Consider the following 16,274-nt stretch of genomic DNA (forward strand, 5'->3'; position numbering starts at 1 on the left):
TTCTAGCCCGATGTTATACCTAATGAATTTAGCGCAGACTGCATCTTCATCTTGGAGAAGGAAACTCCTTAAAAAGTATTTAACATTTCATTTTTCCAGGGAAGTTTAAGGGTGTTGCACATGCTCAGCAGCTTCTACAAACCAAACTTTAAATGTTTTTTAGGCATGAGGTTAGGTATAAAAAAATTTCTAGGGGGTGAATTAACCACAAAACCAATCCCAATTTTCTTACATGCACTATGCATTATTTTGTCATCAAGTTGTCAACCATGAGATATAACTGAAAAACAGAATAAAAATGCTAGTAGATTTAAGATCTGCTCCTCTCACCTTTCTAATGCTATGAATATCCTGTTTTTTTCTTTTAATTGGTACTTGCTAAAAATCCATTGCATGAGAGTCCTTTCCTGGGAGATGATACCAAGCCAGAGTTTGACTATGAATTGAAACAAATTTTTTCCACCACTGAAAGAAGCCTGAGTTAAAAGATTCAGCTTGTGTTTTGATAGCTTTCAAATATGCAAATGATTTCAAGAATATGAACAGCTCAATAGCACTTCATTGCAGCAATGTGCCATGTCGAACTTTGCCTTACACAAAAATCAAAATCCTAGCCTGTTCACTTGTCTCTCCACATCAATTTAAAAGGTTGCAAGTGTGTTTGATTTGGAAAAGAGAAAGACCTGTACTGCACCTGTCTTATAAACTAATGTAACATACACACACAATATTAAAATATACGATACTTGGTAAAGCCAATAAGGAGTGCTCATGGGAACCCCTGAAAAAAAAATAGTTTAAAAAAAAAAACAACACAAAAAAAACAAACAAAAAAATCAAGATCTGGGCTTTCATGAAAGAGTAGTTAAAAAACCAAAACAGCCTAACAACAGTCAAATAATCCTTCTGTCTTCATCTAACCCATGTAAGAAAGATCTGCCCCCTTCCCCCAAGCTTTTTAGGCTACTTAACCTCAAGCAAAAAGAACAAAAAGCAAATGAATTCCAGTATATAAGACGTGTAGTATCAAATTGTCTGCTTTAAACTTTCAATCATCACAACTCGGTTGAAAGGCGTTTACCTGCCCGAGTGCGTTCCTATTGCGACCACTGCTCCACTGGGATGGAAGTCAGCACAGTGCCCCGGTTCCTGAACAGAGAGACACAGACATGTCATTTACTCGCACGCTTCCTTACGGTCAAGCACCCCTCCTTATACCTGGAAGTCTGAGGTGAACTGAACCAGGGAAAACCAATCAGTTAACAGCATGCTTATTATCCTCAGACAGATTTTCTTTTAATGTATCAGTGACGTGCACTACATGACCTTCTTGAAAGTAAAAAGCCTAAATTTCTTTGTAAAAAGATACTTTTGCTTGGCTATTAGGACAGAACTAGCCAAAATATGAAATGAACAATGACAGTAAGGAAGGACATCTAAAGCTAAACCTTACACAACTGTATGATATCCTCTTCAGATTGTCTGAATAATTGGAAAAAAAGTTAAACTGTAACAAGAACAAAGGAGTAAGTTTTATTCAACTTGGATTGTCGGAATGGCATCATACAATGGTAACCAGATTACAGTCTATACAATGTCTGATGAGCCTGGTTAAGTTTATCAAAGCCTCTGAATAGCTGTTTTTAAAGCCATAACCACAGGATTTTTGCTTCTCTTACAATCAGATGGGACAAGGGTGTTGCAGAAAACTAATGCTTTTTCCTATTTTCCAGTTTTATAGTTAACATAAAGGGTTGACATACATCTAGCAGTCTGGTCCATTCCAGTGTGTGGTCCACAGAGTTCCACATACAAACTTGCCTATCTTGGGCACATGTTAAAAATAAGTCTTTGAAAGGATGGGATGCCAGTCCCCAGAGTTCATCTGTATGTCCCTGGAAAAAAGAACACGTATGATTTAACAATGAATAAAATAAAGACTCTCTTAAAATAACACAGCAGCAGGGAAAGCCTTTACATTTTTGGGTTATAGTTTTTTGGTTTTTTTTTTTTTTAAAAAAAAAAGTTGTGCTCACCTGTACCTCTACTAGGAAACCATCGTTAAATGTTCCCCGCAAAACAAAGTTTCGTGAAGTACCCACTAAAAATTGATCTGCTTTTCCTTCCGCTACTGCTCTGATTGTTCCATACTGGTCAGGAACCTAGGAAAATAAACATCCGTAAAACCACATCATGCATCTTGATAGGCGCTTATTTTTGAAGGCCACAAATTGTGCACAATGACAGTACCAGAACTGCAGTTCTCCCAGTAAAAAGGAACAATCTAATCATGTATACACTAGATCAGGACCTGACCCGAAACCTACCTCATTTACTTGTTCAGTACAGGCATACAAGATGATCCCACTCCAAAACAATCACAATTATGCCATTTTAATAAGTCTCAGTAGAAAAAATCACAAATTAAATTACATGGATTTTAAAATGTCAAAGACACTAAACAAATGCACTCCACAACCTTACAACTCTTATAAGCATAGGAATAATACATAGTTACTGTTTACTTTTCAAAACACATTGTGAAAACAAGAAAAATCTTGTAGCACACAGTAAATGCTTCCTGATTTTCTTAATGCTTCCTGATTAGCCTTAGGTAAATGTTCATATGCCTTATGTCAGCAATGACTCCGAATTTTATTGAGTTTGTTTATTGCATGCTTGAATTCTAATATACTGTTTCATTTTACAGTGTGCATTTCTTTGGTTTTCTAAATGATTTATCTTTAGAAAATACACTAACTTTAATATTAGCCACACAAGATAGAAAATCAATGCAATAATTCAGAAAGTTGTCCGTCAGGGTTCTCTAATATTGCTCAACATAAAAATTTAGCTTTACCATAACATTAGTAATAAAAGGAAAACAGAGACACTGATATGAATAGAGTGTGTTACTTAAGCCTAAGAGTTGTATATGATAGTCAATGCTTACTTACTCTCAGCCATGTTTTCTAAAGGTCAATATTAGATTCAAGGTAATAACAAACTCTAGATGGAACTAAACATATGTGTTAAGGAAAAAATGCTGCTGTAAATGGACGCTAGGTAAGCAGAATAAACCATTATTAGAACAACTGTTTAAGAAGAACACATTATTTCAAGAGGTCATCTTATTGTCAGGAAAAAAATAAGTATTTTAAAATCCATAATGTACCATTTTTTTCCAGTTCATCCCCATTTACCTAGCATTGCCATATAGCCAAATTACAAAGACATACATATTCACTAAACACCTGTTTTAGGATAAAGTTAAAAGAAGTTCCTCAACATAGCTTATTAATCAATTCTTACAGAATACCCATATGTATCCTACCAACTGTTTGCCTTATGTCAAAAATTCTATTAAAACACTCAAATCCTGGTAACAGTGTCTTTCTCCAGACAGGCAAACTTAACAAAACACATGTGATACTGAAGAATATCCTCAAAAAAGGGACGAATAAAAGAAACAAAGGAAGGGCTTGGAGGAAAGAAAAACCTTAAAACTTCTGTTCAGCTTGAACAGAGGAGAACTGAAACCTCCTATAGGCTCATTTATAGACTGAAAATTTAAACACTTTTATAATAAAACATTGTCATCCACTTAAAAAGACAGCAACCAGAAAATATTCTATCATCCTAACTACCGATCCTCCAAAGCGTGGGGGTGGCTCTGTCTTGCTAGTCAGTACCTTGCTCAAGGCAATTTCCTTGTCACTCTTGCTTTCTTACCTCAATTTCCCTTTCAGGATTCAAATCATGATCCCACAGGATGATCTTTCGGTCTTTCCCACCTCCAGTTAGCAGCATGCCATTCCTCATTTGACAGAGTGTGAACACACTGCCATCATGAGCTTTGATTTGTCTGCTTATCTGATATACTCCTACATGCACAAAAAGAAAATAAGAAAAAACACTACTCGTTTTTTCACCTGGGGTTTACAAGAAGCTGTGCCTTTTGGCAGAAGAATAAAGTAACAGCATATAATAAATAATTACATTTGGACTGTCAGGCTATTAGTATTGCATTAGTATTGCAAACACAAGGTGGTAGTGTTTTCTTACAGGATAAAAAGATAAAACAAAGGACCTGCCTTTCTGAATAGAAACTTTTTTGAGATTGATTGTCCTACAACTTGTGAAGGCAAGAGCAACTATTTGCAAAATGCTTTCATTTCTCTGCTATCCAAGGGAACACAGTTTTTCTAGATACAAGAGAAACTGTCCTTTAGAGTCAATAAATATTTAGCACGTCATTATTAGAAAAGAATTAAAGTTATTTTATTAAAAGAAACTCAAAGACTTTTTGTCTATAGTCTTATGGGAATAAAAAGCAAACTATTTATAGCAAAGTTTCCAGGATGCATGAACCTAATATCTAATGCTGGATGTTGCCTCACTTAAAAATAGTATAACCAGCATTTGGCATCTATCAATATAGTAGTCTACCCAAAGGAAAACACTAGGAAGAAAGAAACAGACATGAGAAAATTAAACAACAAAGGTAGCAAAGGAAGCCTTTTGCATCCTAATTTGATCTTCGTATCAGAAGAACTGCTGTAGGAAAGTATATTTTTTAAAAAGCAAGATTCTGGTGCTTTGAAACTTGCGTATTTTCAAATAGCAATCACAAAAAAAGCCTCAAACACCACCCAAATAAATACCAGCTTAACTTTGCTGACTCTGCCTATGGCTCAAGATATATTTCATATCTTTTAAGATTATACTGGGAAAAGGTTATTTTTGCACAAGAACTGCAAAATTAAACATCCGATAATTTGTTAAATTACTTTTCCATTGCAGTTAGCTTGAAAGACAAGAAAAAGATTTACCTACAAAAACAGACTTACTGTTAAAAATTTATTTTTTACATGACTGTTTTCCTGGCATACCAATTTAAACCAGAGTGTTTGAAATAGCTGCCAAGTAAAATAAATTATCCCTGAATTTATAAGTTACCTTAGGGCTCAACTGTGCCAGGTCTGCATACGTTGGGTAACAAATCATTTTCCTTTCTTTTTTGCAAAAGCTTTGCCCTAAAGAGTAAGTTTAACCCAAATTTCAAATAAGATGGGTTTTAAACTATATTTTACAGCCAAGACTTGAGTATCTGCTAAACCAGATACTGTTATTTGCGTAACTGGTACAACTATGCATTATATTTTTCCCTAACATACAAGTCCTATTAACTTCAGCTTCAACACTTAATGGCATTTGTCTGAGACTAAGCATGGTACAACACAAGCTTTAAGAGGCAAAGGTAGCCTGCAGAATCCTCAAACTGATCCTGCAGCCTTTTTCAAATCTCAGGATGAAAGGAAAGCTGATTAACTGCACATTTTTTTAAATGCAAAACATTTAGATAAAGTAGTTTTCGTTCATTTCAGGCACGGTCTCATTAATTATTGAGAAACTCTAGATTGCTCTTAAGTCAGCAAATTCATGAGACTCGAAGGAGTTTAGTACCACCTGTTAATAACAGGAAGTGTACACCTTTAGCCAGGTCTGTTTCCCTATTCCTTTTCTAATGCAATCCTTTATGTTTGTCTTCTACAGACTATCTAAAATACGCTATTAACTGTGAATGTATCCTACCTTTAGGTCCTTTTCCTGGAGTAGATTCTACAGTAGTTTTGCCCCATATAAGTATTATCCCACCTGAGTCTCCAGTGAGCACATCACCGTTTCCCAAAAAAGCCAAACACTGAACAAATTTGGGTTTTTCATATTTCTGAAACAAAATAAGCAAAAGAAAGGGATAATTGCTTGTACTCTTTACATAATTAGTATAATGTATCCACACCCATACACCCTGCATACACATAAGCAGAATTTAACCGTTTTTGTTTGTTTACATCTCTGCTCAAACAGTACGTGGTAACAACGGAGCAAATTTATAGAAAGTGTGAGCAGATCATTCCATTGATTTAAAACTGACCTGATATCAAGACATTCTTACCCCAAATATCCCTTGCTTCCTTGATAATGAATTGCCACTCCAGGTCCAGAAAAATATATGAGATTTGCCACATGTTATTATGGTATTTGCATCAGTTGGATGGAATTCTACAGCAAGAACAACTTCATTTGTAGTCTGAAATAGTAACAGAAATAATGTTTATTCAGATGGGACATTAACTACTAGAAACACATGTAAAATCCCAAGTTTCAGAATAGAGATATGAGGAACTAGACAGCTCATTGCACGCTTGAAAGAATCCATAAGTGTTCTGTGCTAAATCAACTGTCTGAATGACTGCACATATCATTTTATATATATTGATTTTTTACATTCATGAGAGATCTTTATAAACTTCAATAGAAAAGTCAGGGTTTTACATTCACTTTTTAAATCACAAAAGCTTCTGCCCTCTGGAATAGCTAAGACTTCTGCCATGGAAAGCGAATGATGTATAAAAGACACCTTTCTGGGTTGAAAACCCTGCTTAGTTTCTACACAGACTAGTTTGCTATTCTGGATAACAAAGCTGTGACAGAGGCAACTGAGACAATGGTAACATAGTAGGATTATATTAATCATTCTCTTTCTGAAATTCTGTAAAAATTCCTTTGGGTTCTTTCTTCCTCTCCTTTCTTCCTCACAAAGAAGAAAAAAAGAAACATGCATAACTCAAAACTCTGAAACATAAGAGTCCCACCTTTGTATTTTTACTGGCTGCATATACTGTTACTGAATTACTAACATCTCAGTCAGTATTTCATCCTTTACCAATAGATTTTACAAACAACAAACTGACTGGCCATTTATCCAACTTCTAATGTGTATTCAACTAAACTGTCTTTGAAGACAATCTCCTGGAGGCAATGACTCTAACAAAACACTTAAGTAAATACATCATTGCATTTACTTCTATGGGATTTAAGCCCATGCTTTAAAGGAGTATACATAAAAGTGCTGCTGAATCAGCACCTGTGGGAGTACCCTCCTCACCATTTTTGGCTCACTTTAGGAAAACAACCTTCTTAAGTTTCATTTTTTGTTGATGGCCATATTTATCGAATTATGCTTCTCACGCACAGTTTCTTCCACACGAGCGGATCTGCTATATCCGCAAATCATATGGAAACTAAGGACTGAAAAATTTAAATGGAGTGCAGCTGCGAAAAGGCTTCCGTTTTGCACCCTAGCTCAAGGGATGAAACTCTGCTCACACCACCTGTCATGGAAGGTGCTTAAGATACTGCAAGATCAAGTCCTAAATGTGAATAAGTACTGAAGGGCAGGCTGTCCCTGCCAAATTTGATTCAATTCTGAAACACCAAGGAACCCCCTGGTGAGTGAAAATAGTCAAAACATAATGTCAATAAAATAGGAAATACAAGGCATGTGCCACATAGCTTCACATTAAATATCAGCAAGGAAATAAAAATACTGTCAAAGAATTACATTAAAACTTACAGAACAGAATATAATTAGTATTGGTCAACATAATTTAAAGAAAATGGGTCAAACCAACCTGACTTTGTTATCTGAAATTGCAAGTTTGTAATCATATAGACACATATGCTTGTAGACTATTCCACTTGCTGACTCATGAGTAAAAAAATTTAAAAATACTCAGTTCTACATCCATGTAGTATCTCCTTGCTTGATATTGTATAATGCAAAGCAAGATGTCTCAAAATATGGACTTCCATAGCAAGTTATTATTGGATTGGGTGTTTCCAGTGGAATCACAACTTTACATGAACATTGAGTGCAACGCCTCTGAATGCTTCTCATCGATCAGAAATTTAGAAGGTTACAAAAGAAACAGGAAAGCAAATAAGACCGCAATCTACAAAAGTACTCATGGACTTCAAATGAGAAGAGACACATGTAGCAAGAATCAATGTCTGGAACTCGATTCAGACAAAAATGAAAATAAGGAATGTCTAAAAGTATTTTTTTTTTTTAAACAAACAACTACAGACTGAATCATCACTTCAGTTTCTTAAAGTTCCCAGGATTTATTTTTTTTAAATTAGGAAAATATTAGAGAATTGCTTTATTTGGATTGGCACTTAGGGATGAGTAAAATGTAATTATAAGCACTCCAATATTCAAACCTCTTCCAATATACAAGTTAAGAATACATTTCTTTTGTGCCCTTACACAAGCCAGCAGTATTACAGTTGCAGTTTCCAAGTAAGATCAAATGTGTGTCTCACAAACTGTTGTATTTATGGGAATAAAACCACTTGTATTTCAGAACATTAATTTGTGCAATAATTACCTTTATTTCTGCTATTTTTGATTTCCTTTGCCAATCCCACACAGTGAGCATATGCTCATTAGAGTCATCAATTACACACAAATGAGTACCAGAATCCTAAAGGAAAAAGAAAAAAAGAAGTGCTGACAAAGTACTATCATACACCATTTAGAAACAGGTCAAGGCAGTAGTATTTTTAAGAAAACCACAAAGGTACAAATATAAATTAAGCAAGTCCTTTCAAAGTAATTATAACCTCAATATATCTGGTATTTTCCTTTTCTCCTAAAGACAGACATAGATTTTTGCATAATCTCACAAAACATGACCATGCTTCAAATAATATTCTAGGAAAGTTTTAAAAGTATTCTTACCAAGTCTTTCCCTTTTAGTTTGTTTTTGTTGTTGTCCTTTTTTTGCTTTCTTGTTTGCAATATCATGCTAGTAGCAAAGAAGTTTCTCCCTTTTTCTATTCTGCAAATATTTTGTTTTTCCTCAGGTCTCAGAGGACAGACGCACAGCTCAACTTATGGTTTTTTTCTTAAATGTCACCATCACATACACACAACTTTACATTATCAACTTTTGTAAGCACATCTCATTTTTTCCTCATGGAGCATTAAGTACCAGCAGTTTCATCACGTAGTTGGTAAAACTGCAGCAAAGGTAACACTTTCTGAATAAAGTGATGCTTACAGAGCAGAAAGACTGGCATCTACAATATTAAATAACTGAAACGGCTTATTTTGAACAGTTTTACAACAAAATGGTAAATATGGCTATATGGAATTAAAAGAGGAGACAGAAGATCTTAGAACAAAAACATACTTATTCACAGCAACACATACTTGCACAAACCGGTTGTTTCAAGGACAAGTGTAGAAAGATTTGGAGGAGGCCTTATTTATTTTAAAGTTGATTCTTGCAGTTCAACCGCATTCTCTAACAAATTATGAAAATAGAGGTGGCTGAAATTTTTATTCCCAAATACTAATACTATTATGAGCAGTAATATGCAAATACACATGTTAATAATTAAGTGGAAAGATACCCTGAAGACAGCATTGGTGAAATACACAGCTCTTGTGTGGGTTAATGGAATTATGTGGTAGAAACACAGTTCTAGATACTGCACATTCACTGTTTCAGTCCAGTGAGGAATCATATGAGACTGTAATAAGGTATCAAAATCAGTTTCAGCTGCAAAACAAACTAATAAAAACTAAAACCTAGTCCTCAAAAATACCTTAGGTTTAGTTTGTTTGTTTTGTTTTTAAAATGATGGAACATGTATTTGTTCACCTTGGAAAAAAATGTGTCTGAGTTTAAAAGTTTTACTGATTTGTTAGAGTGACAGGAATGACAGTATTCCTCATTATTCCAATGTGTAAGCATTTCTTTTCAACAGGTCACCCAGCGAGACTGTTGAGTCTCCACCCTTGCAGATACCCAGAACCCAGCTGGACCACAGCCCTGAGCAGCCTGCTCTGGCTGAGCCTGCTGTGAGCAGGATGGTGGATGAGGTGATCTCCAGAACCTCCCTTCCCACCTCAGATGTGCTGTGAATCTCTTCCTCTATTAGCAAAACACAGCAGACATTATTTTTCTGCATTTTTTGTTTTTGACACGTATTAATTCTTCTTGCTGGGATGCAAGAATCACATCCTGGGTTTTCAGGTCTGGTATGTCTTAGTGCTTTGGCGAAAATACAAAGGCAGCTTAAAGATTAAAATATACACCTATTTTACCAAAAAAGAAACTCATTGCCAATTTTGAAATGAGAACTTTATCAATGCCAAGTAGCACATCTCCATTTGCTACTAATTTTTCTGATAAATTCTGTGGGCCCAGTAACAAGACTTCCATTCTTTTTTTTTTTCTATGTAGAAGTAAAGGCACAAATCGAACAAATTATTCCTCATGAAAAAATAGCACAAGATAATGGTTTTGGTTTTTTTTTAATTTCCTGGTGGTGGATAAAAATCTACTCCAGCTGTGCAACCAGAAAAGTTATCCTTTCTATTAGAACTCACTAAAATTTGTCTTCACAAACCTCACTAACAAACTTGTTTTTAACACCCAAACAAAAAACCAAGCCCCTCACAAACAAAACCAAACCACCAAACCCAGCACAGACTTCAATTTCTAGTTAAGGCTTTTCTTGCCTGCTATTTATTCACTGTGCTAGTTTGTTACCACAATTTTACATGTGCAATTTCCTGTTTTTCCAGCTAGCTCACTGTCAGCTGGTTTTATAAAGTATACACAAACTTTACTGACACACTTTTAATACCAAAACGAATCAGCTAGACAACCACATACAAAAATCTCCAGAGATTTCCCTCCTGTTTACATAGGATTGGATAAATTATTTAACACAGCAAGTAACTGCACCCATCTTACCGCTTTTGAAAAATCCAAACACCCCACTCCACGCTCAAAAGTCCCGAGGCCGATAACCTGCAGCGTCACCAGGCTCACCGAGTCCCATACTCTAACATGGGGCTGCAGAGGCTGCGTGAAAAAGCAATGGGACAAACAGCGTCATCAACAGTGAAAGCATCGTATGCAGGTGTCAAGTTTTGTTAAGCAGATGCTACCTGAATTACAAACTGCAGACCGAAATGCAGGATGACCTGTGCTAACAATGCCGCTGGATAGTATCTTGAAGCTCAAAAGGTGAGAGTCAAGACAATCTTGCTCCCTATGTCTGGGCTACAAACATGGCAGCAGTGCCGTCGAGGCAAGAAATTAAGTATGGTGGCATTTGGTAATTGTGAAAATAAATCTTTGACCAGTTTAAGTCATTGAACAAATAATGGAAGAGTCATCTTGCATTTCAGACCCCAGACTTAGCAATCTTGTGGATCAACTGAGAATAACGATCAAACCTTGGGGTTTTTTTAATATATAAAGTAGGAAAAAAAATAAAATAAAAAAACCCCTGGTGCAACAAGTCCCCTAACCATCACCAACCACTCAATGAAAACCTCCATGGTTATATTTCATACAAGTACTATCCCAAACCAGCTTCATAAATGTGAAACAATCACAAATAAAGTGGGAATTAAGTTGGCTTAAGGACAGCATTCACCATAGAAAGTGACAATAAATCATCCCACTGATGGAAAAACAAACCAACCGGCCCTGACAAGAGATTCAACAAATGTTCAGTGGAAATCATAACAATATCTATACAAAAAAACCCACATGAATTTCTTACAAAATCTAAGAAATTCAGTTGAACATCTGAATAAGGTTTATATTTAATGTGCTTCTACACCTCATAGTATCTTCCCCCCCTCCCTTTTGTTTTTTCTCTGTCTATAACTTCATGAAGATAATCCAATTATTCAAATTCTGACAGAGTTCACCAACAGCCAGGGACAAGAGCATTTAAATGCACTTGCTCTCAAATGAGGAAGTTTGTAGGAAAGCTTGACACACCTTCCATGAATTCTCAAAGCTGGTTTCCTCTTGCATGAAGCCTTAAGAGTACAATGACCCACAGAACTGGGGACTTGTTCTCCTCTGGGAGAAGACTTATTGAAAGAAATGTGACAGAAATGATGTGGCCTTATAAATTAATTACAAGCTTCACATTTGCTTGCAGAATTAAAATTGAGTTTCCTGTGTCAAAGGACTTTATGAGCTTCTGCTCTTTTTGATGTATGGCTGAGTGCTTAGTTGTTACTGTCTTTTGCTAGAGATATAGGCTGTTACCTTAGAAACAGCAAAATAGCTCAGTAAATGCAGTGCATAAAATACACTGCAAACAGAAGGCGATGATGAGATTTAAAAAAACCAAAACACTTTTTCCTAATTTTCAAAACAAGATACTACTGCTCAACAGCTCTATTACTTACCCTTCCATCTTTATCCACTCCAGCTAACTGTCCTGTTGCAATTCTAATTTTGTCTGGATGAACTGCAAGACTAAGACAGACAGAAATATGACTTGCTTTTGCTGTCATAGGTCTTCAAAACTGAGAGGTTTTTTGTAATTTTTTTTTTGTTTCTCAATAGAAGCCCATGAAGACACTTATGATCCTAAATCCCACTTTTTATGAGACACCTTGAATGTTTTCATCAGACTATTTCATTACACACTGTACTAATGGGTCAATCAGGTTCTTGTGATGGCTGCTGGCACAAAACCAGGAGTGCCAGAAGAGCCACCTCCACATGTGCTGCGACAAATCTAAGGTTTGCACTATATTGGGAGTCCACTGTAACAAAATATACATTGTCTCATGATGAACTTCCTACGCATAGTTATATGCCATATTTATAAAGACTACAGCACATTTTATACCTAAACCTATAGACAGCATGAACCTGGGGAAAAAACAGCTGGAAAGTTGGCTGAGGGCTTGTGCACCCAGGAGTCAGGGATTACTGCCACTTGAAATGAATTACTGATGTAATTGTACTAACGAAATTCTCCAGTATGGTGCACTACTAGGGTAAGTAAAAATCTGCTTTTGCTTATCACATTTTGCTTTGGAGCTGATGTGAAAAAACAGTGCAATTTCAGAGTACGCATCCTCTTAGTCCTAGTGATTTTTTGACTGACCTTCTTATTTGCTTTCTCTGTAAAATTACAAAGATGAAGAAAGCCATTGAAACAGGAAAGAGGGAGCCTGAAGAGGTCAGAGTGATGAACACCAAAACCACTCAGTTCAGTCTAGTATTTTGAAAGAAAGTGAAGAATGCAAGACTGACAGTATTCCTCCCACAGGAAGCAATTACAGTTCTCAAAGCACAGCTAGGAGAAAAGAGGTTTAGATGGCAACTATTCTCCATTCAGGTACAGTAGGGAGCTTATATTGATTACATTATGCGCACTACTCTTCAGACTAACATCGTAAAGTCAGCAACTGCCTTTGCAGTTGCTGCCAACAATGACATTGGCTTCAATTTCCCTGCTTCTCTGTTTTGTTTTGTAAACACCTTTCTGATTTCCCAGACAGTCTTAATACTTGGATGGGGCATCTACTAAAAAATGAGAAAATTATTGCTCAGTTTTCCGTTTGGTTTTCTAATTCTCCTTTAAGACTACACCTTTGCCATACTGCCTGTAAATCTCTGATTTAGAATCAGGCTGACAATAATTTGTAATTTCTGGGACATCTGTTTAGAATAATTTACATAAAGATCCTTTCTCTAATCTGGCACTCTTTAGATTGTCTACATATCCCGTTGTTTTACATTTAAGCCAGAAACCCTAAGCTAGCATGGACTGCTCTAGCACCGTTCATTTGTGCAGTGTTTACTACGGTGAAATCTACTGGGATTGATGAAACAGAAAGTAACTACAATTATGATGACATTGATGAACTCATACATACAGAAGGAGAGAATAAAAAAATACATTTCTGCATTATTACACACATACTTACATGCAACTGTTATATACTAACCATTTAACGCAGTCTGTATGACCCAAGTAGTGTCGCTGAGTTCTCTCCTCATAGTTAAATAGTACCACCACTGATGCTATGAAATATACAATTTCTCCGGTAGGAAGGAGGTAAACATTGGCTCGACAGTCTCTTCCACGATACCCATATCTATACGTATATTTTTTTAAAAGTCAAGGTTTTCATAATCACTGTATACCAGAAAAAAAATACCTACTTTTTTTTTTTTTTTTTAAAGATTCCTGGGGAGCTCTCATGTCAGCAAATGCCCTTTATGTTTCTTCTCTGAAACTACAGCACCATTTCAGTAACACAGTTTAAAAAAACAAAACAAAACAAACCCCATACCATTGGACTTCAGGAAACCAAATCCCTTAAAAAGTGATGCTCATTGATGTTAAAAATAAAATATATAAGGCACACTGAAGTAAAACAAATACAGTGTTGTCATTTTGTAAAAACCTCCATGAGAAGTTTCATTAGGTAACAGTAGGACTCACTGTACTGGCTTAACATTTTTTACAGCAACAGAGCTGTGCATCTGCACCCCAGACACCAGAGTATTACTTGCATTTGGCCTTTTAAAACAAGCGTGTGAAAATTCCTAATGCCCTTCAGAAAAAGGCAAGCTTCTGCACAGCAGCTGCCAAGTTCAGGAAATATTTCTTTAGACTGTTTTAGAGTATTTTTAAAACAAACACAACTCAAAAGGAACTGACACAGTGAAAAATATTCTATCCAAATCTACCCGAAATATATAAAAGGGATGATTTTTGTAGGAAACCTGCAGGACTCCTAATGACTTTCAGAAGTTTTACACACTGCAAACCAGCCTTGGTTAGCACTGATCAAACGTTACTACAACTTGTTATTTCTTTGAAACAGGTGCAATTTTCTTCACCTAGACTATTAATGTGGCTGGCTGCCTGTATTTCAGTTCCCAGGGTCACTATGTACAATTAAGATCAAAATTCAGACTTTAACAGTAGCTCTGTAGCCTCAAAAAATATAATTTTCCTGTTACATCCTGCATTTCAGAGAGGTCCCCACTTCAGTGCCAACTAACACACCTGCAACAGCAAGGAAAATATGGGAAATACATTAAGCAACTTTAGCTAAAGGACTCCAGTCTTAGGTCCTGGTTAATCAGGTAAATAAAAGGAAGTTGAAGACCGACAAGGAGAAAGCCGGATGGATAAAGCTGTCCCTTTCTCATAAATGAAAGCAGGTGCAGTAGTCCAAGTTTGGGAGTATCTAAACTGACATCTCCTAAGCTGACAGCCTGGCCTATATCCTACTTGCAAAAGGGCTACCTTTCTACCAAAAATACCACCACACCCCTTCGAATGCCCTCACCCCCCAAAATCCCCCACCACACTACCTTTCCTCTTTTGCAGTCCCATCAAACCACAGGACTGCTATACCACAGGAACACTTGCAAAATTAAACACATGCTGTAACTAAATAGTGGTTCAAAGAGGGACACTGCATTCAGTTCTCAATTAAATCTCTTTAGGAGTACGGAAAACAAACCAGATTTATATCTTGCTGTCTTTCATTTATTATGGAACAACACAATGGCTCCTCTGAAGCAGAGATTTTTCACTGGCTTGCTTAGCAAATGATATTGAGAGAAATGCTGATACAACACAATGCTGAGGGCAGGAAAAAAAGGATGCTTCTGTTTCTCCTCCATCACTACTTACTTTCCCACTAAATTTTCCTCTTTATTCTTCTTTTAAACACAGATGGAACAAAAAGGAACTCCAGAATGGCTTTTTATAAAAAAAAAAAAAACAAACAAACCAAACCAAAACAACCAGACCACTGAACTTTCAAAAACGATGGGCTACAAACCAATGAAAATATTTTTTCTATCCTGAAGTATGAAGAATGCTATTCTAAATACCTCCTCCTCAGAGAAAGGCAGATCTTGTTAATCTGCTATATACAATAGGGAGTGTATTGATAAGGATTTGTTAAGATTGACATCTTTGAACATTCATCCTAGAAAAGTATTAATGATTTACGCAAACATGCCTTTCCACAGCAGAAGTCTACCATGCAAAGCTATGGCTAAATATTTTGGCACCCACCATTGAGCTCTGGCATTCATGAGGCTCCAAAAAATGGTTACATTTTCTCAGTCCATTCACTTCCTTTACCCCTCCTACATAATAAAGTACCAAAGAGTGGCTGCATTTTCTAGGAGTGTGTTTTTTAGGAGCATGTAAAGGAACAACCTGTTTACAGAAGAAATTTGCTGCTTTATTCATTCTCTATCCCAGACTATCTTGAGAGAAAATGAGAGGGGTTGTTGCTTCATAGCAGTTCTTTCCTCCTCCACACACTCAGAATAAAGCAGCAGATACATTCATACAATAATTGACTCCACAGAAGAAGGGGTGACACAACTTTGATGCTTAATTTCCACTAAATTTCAATGTTAATCTTTCAGTGAGACTGATGTTTCAACCACGGAAATTCAGAGATGGTTGTCTTCATATTGTGAATGTTTCTCACCAATTACAAGGACTGTTTTGTCACAACACTTGACATGCTTAACAGCTTTTGGTTTTGGGTTGTGTTTTTTTTTTTTTAAATTGGCTGAGAATAGCCATGGCCCTCATGAAAA

General features: G+C 36.2%; 1 protein-coding gene across 4 annotated transcripts in view; it reads right to left on the bottom strand.

The window, feature by feature from the left end:
• Positions 1-16,274, bottom strand: part of EML4 (EMAP like 4) — a 167,736-nt gene that overhangs the window by 20,534 nt on the left and 130,928 nt on the right. For all 4 annotated transcript variants that reach the window (XM_072856814.1, XM_072856812.1, XM_072856815.1 and 1 more), the window contains 10 exons: positions 13,640-13,789; positions 12,083-12,152; positions 10,620-10,730; positions 8,238-8,333; positions 5,960-6,094; positions 5,596-5,731; positions 3,733-3,884; positions 2,037-2,162; positions 1,764-1,895; positions 1,082-1,149 (listed from right to left, as the gene is read on the bottom strand). In XM_072856814.1, coding sequence (XP_072712915.1) covers positions 1,082-1,149; positions 1,764-1,895; positions 2,037-2,162; positions 3,733-3,884; positions 5,596-5,731; positions 5,960-6,094; positions 8,238-8,333; positions 10,620-10,730; positions 12,083-12,152; positions 13,640-13,789 — 1,176 coding nt within the window. The remainder of the gene's footprint in view (positions 1-1,081; positions 1,150-1,763; positions 1,896-2,036; positions 2,163-3,732; positions 3,885-5,595; positions 5,732-5,959; positions 6,095-8,237; positions 8,334-10,619; positions 10,731-12,082; positions 12,153-13,639; positions 13,790-16,274) is intronic.

Source organism: Ciconia boyciana, chromosome 3, assembly GCF_034638445.1.
Source record: "Ciconia boyciana chromosome 3, ASM3463844v1, whole genome shotgun sequence".
In the NCBI taxonomy this organism is placed as follows: Eukaryota; Metazoa; Chordata; class Aves; order Ciconiiformes; family Ciconiidae; genus Ciconia; species Ciconia boyciana.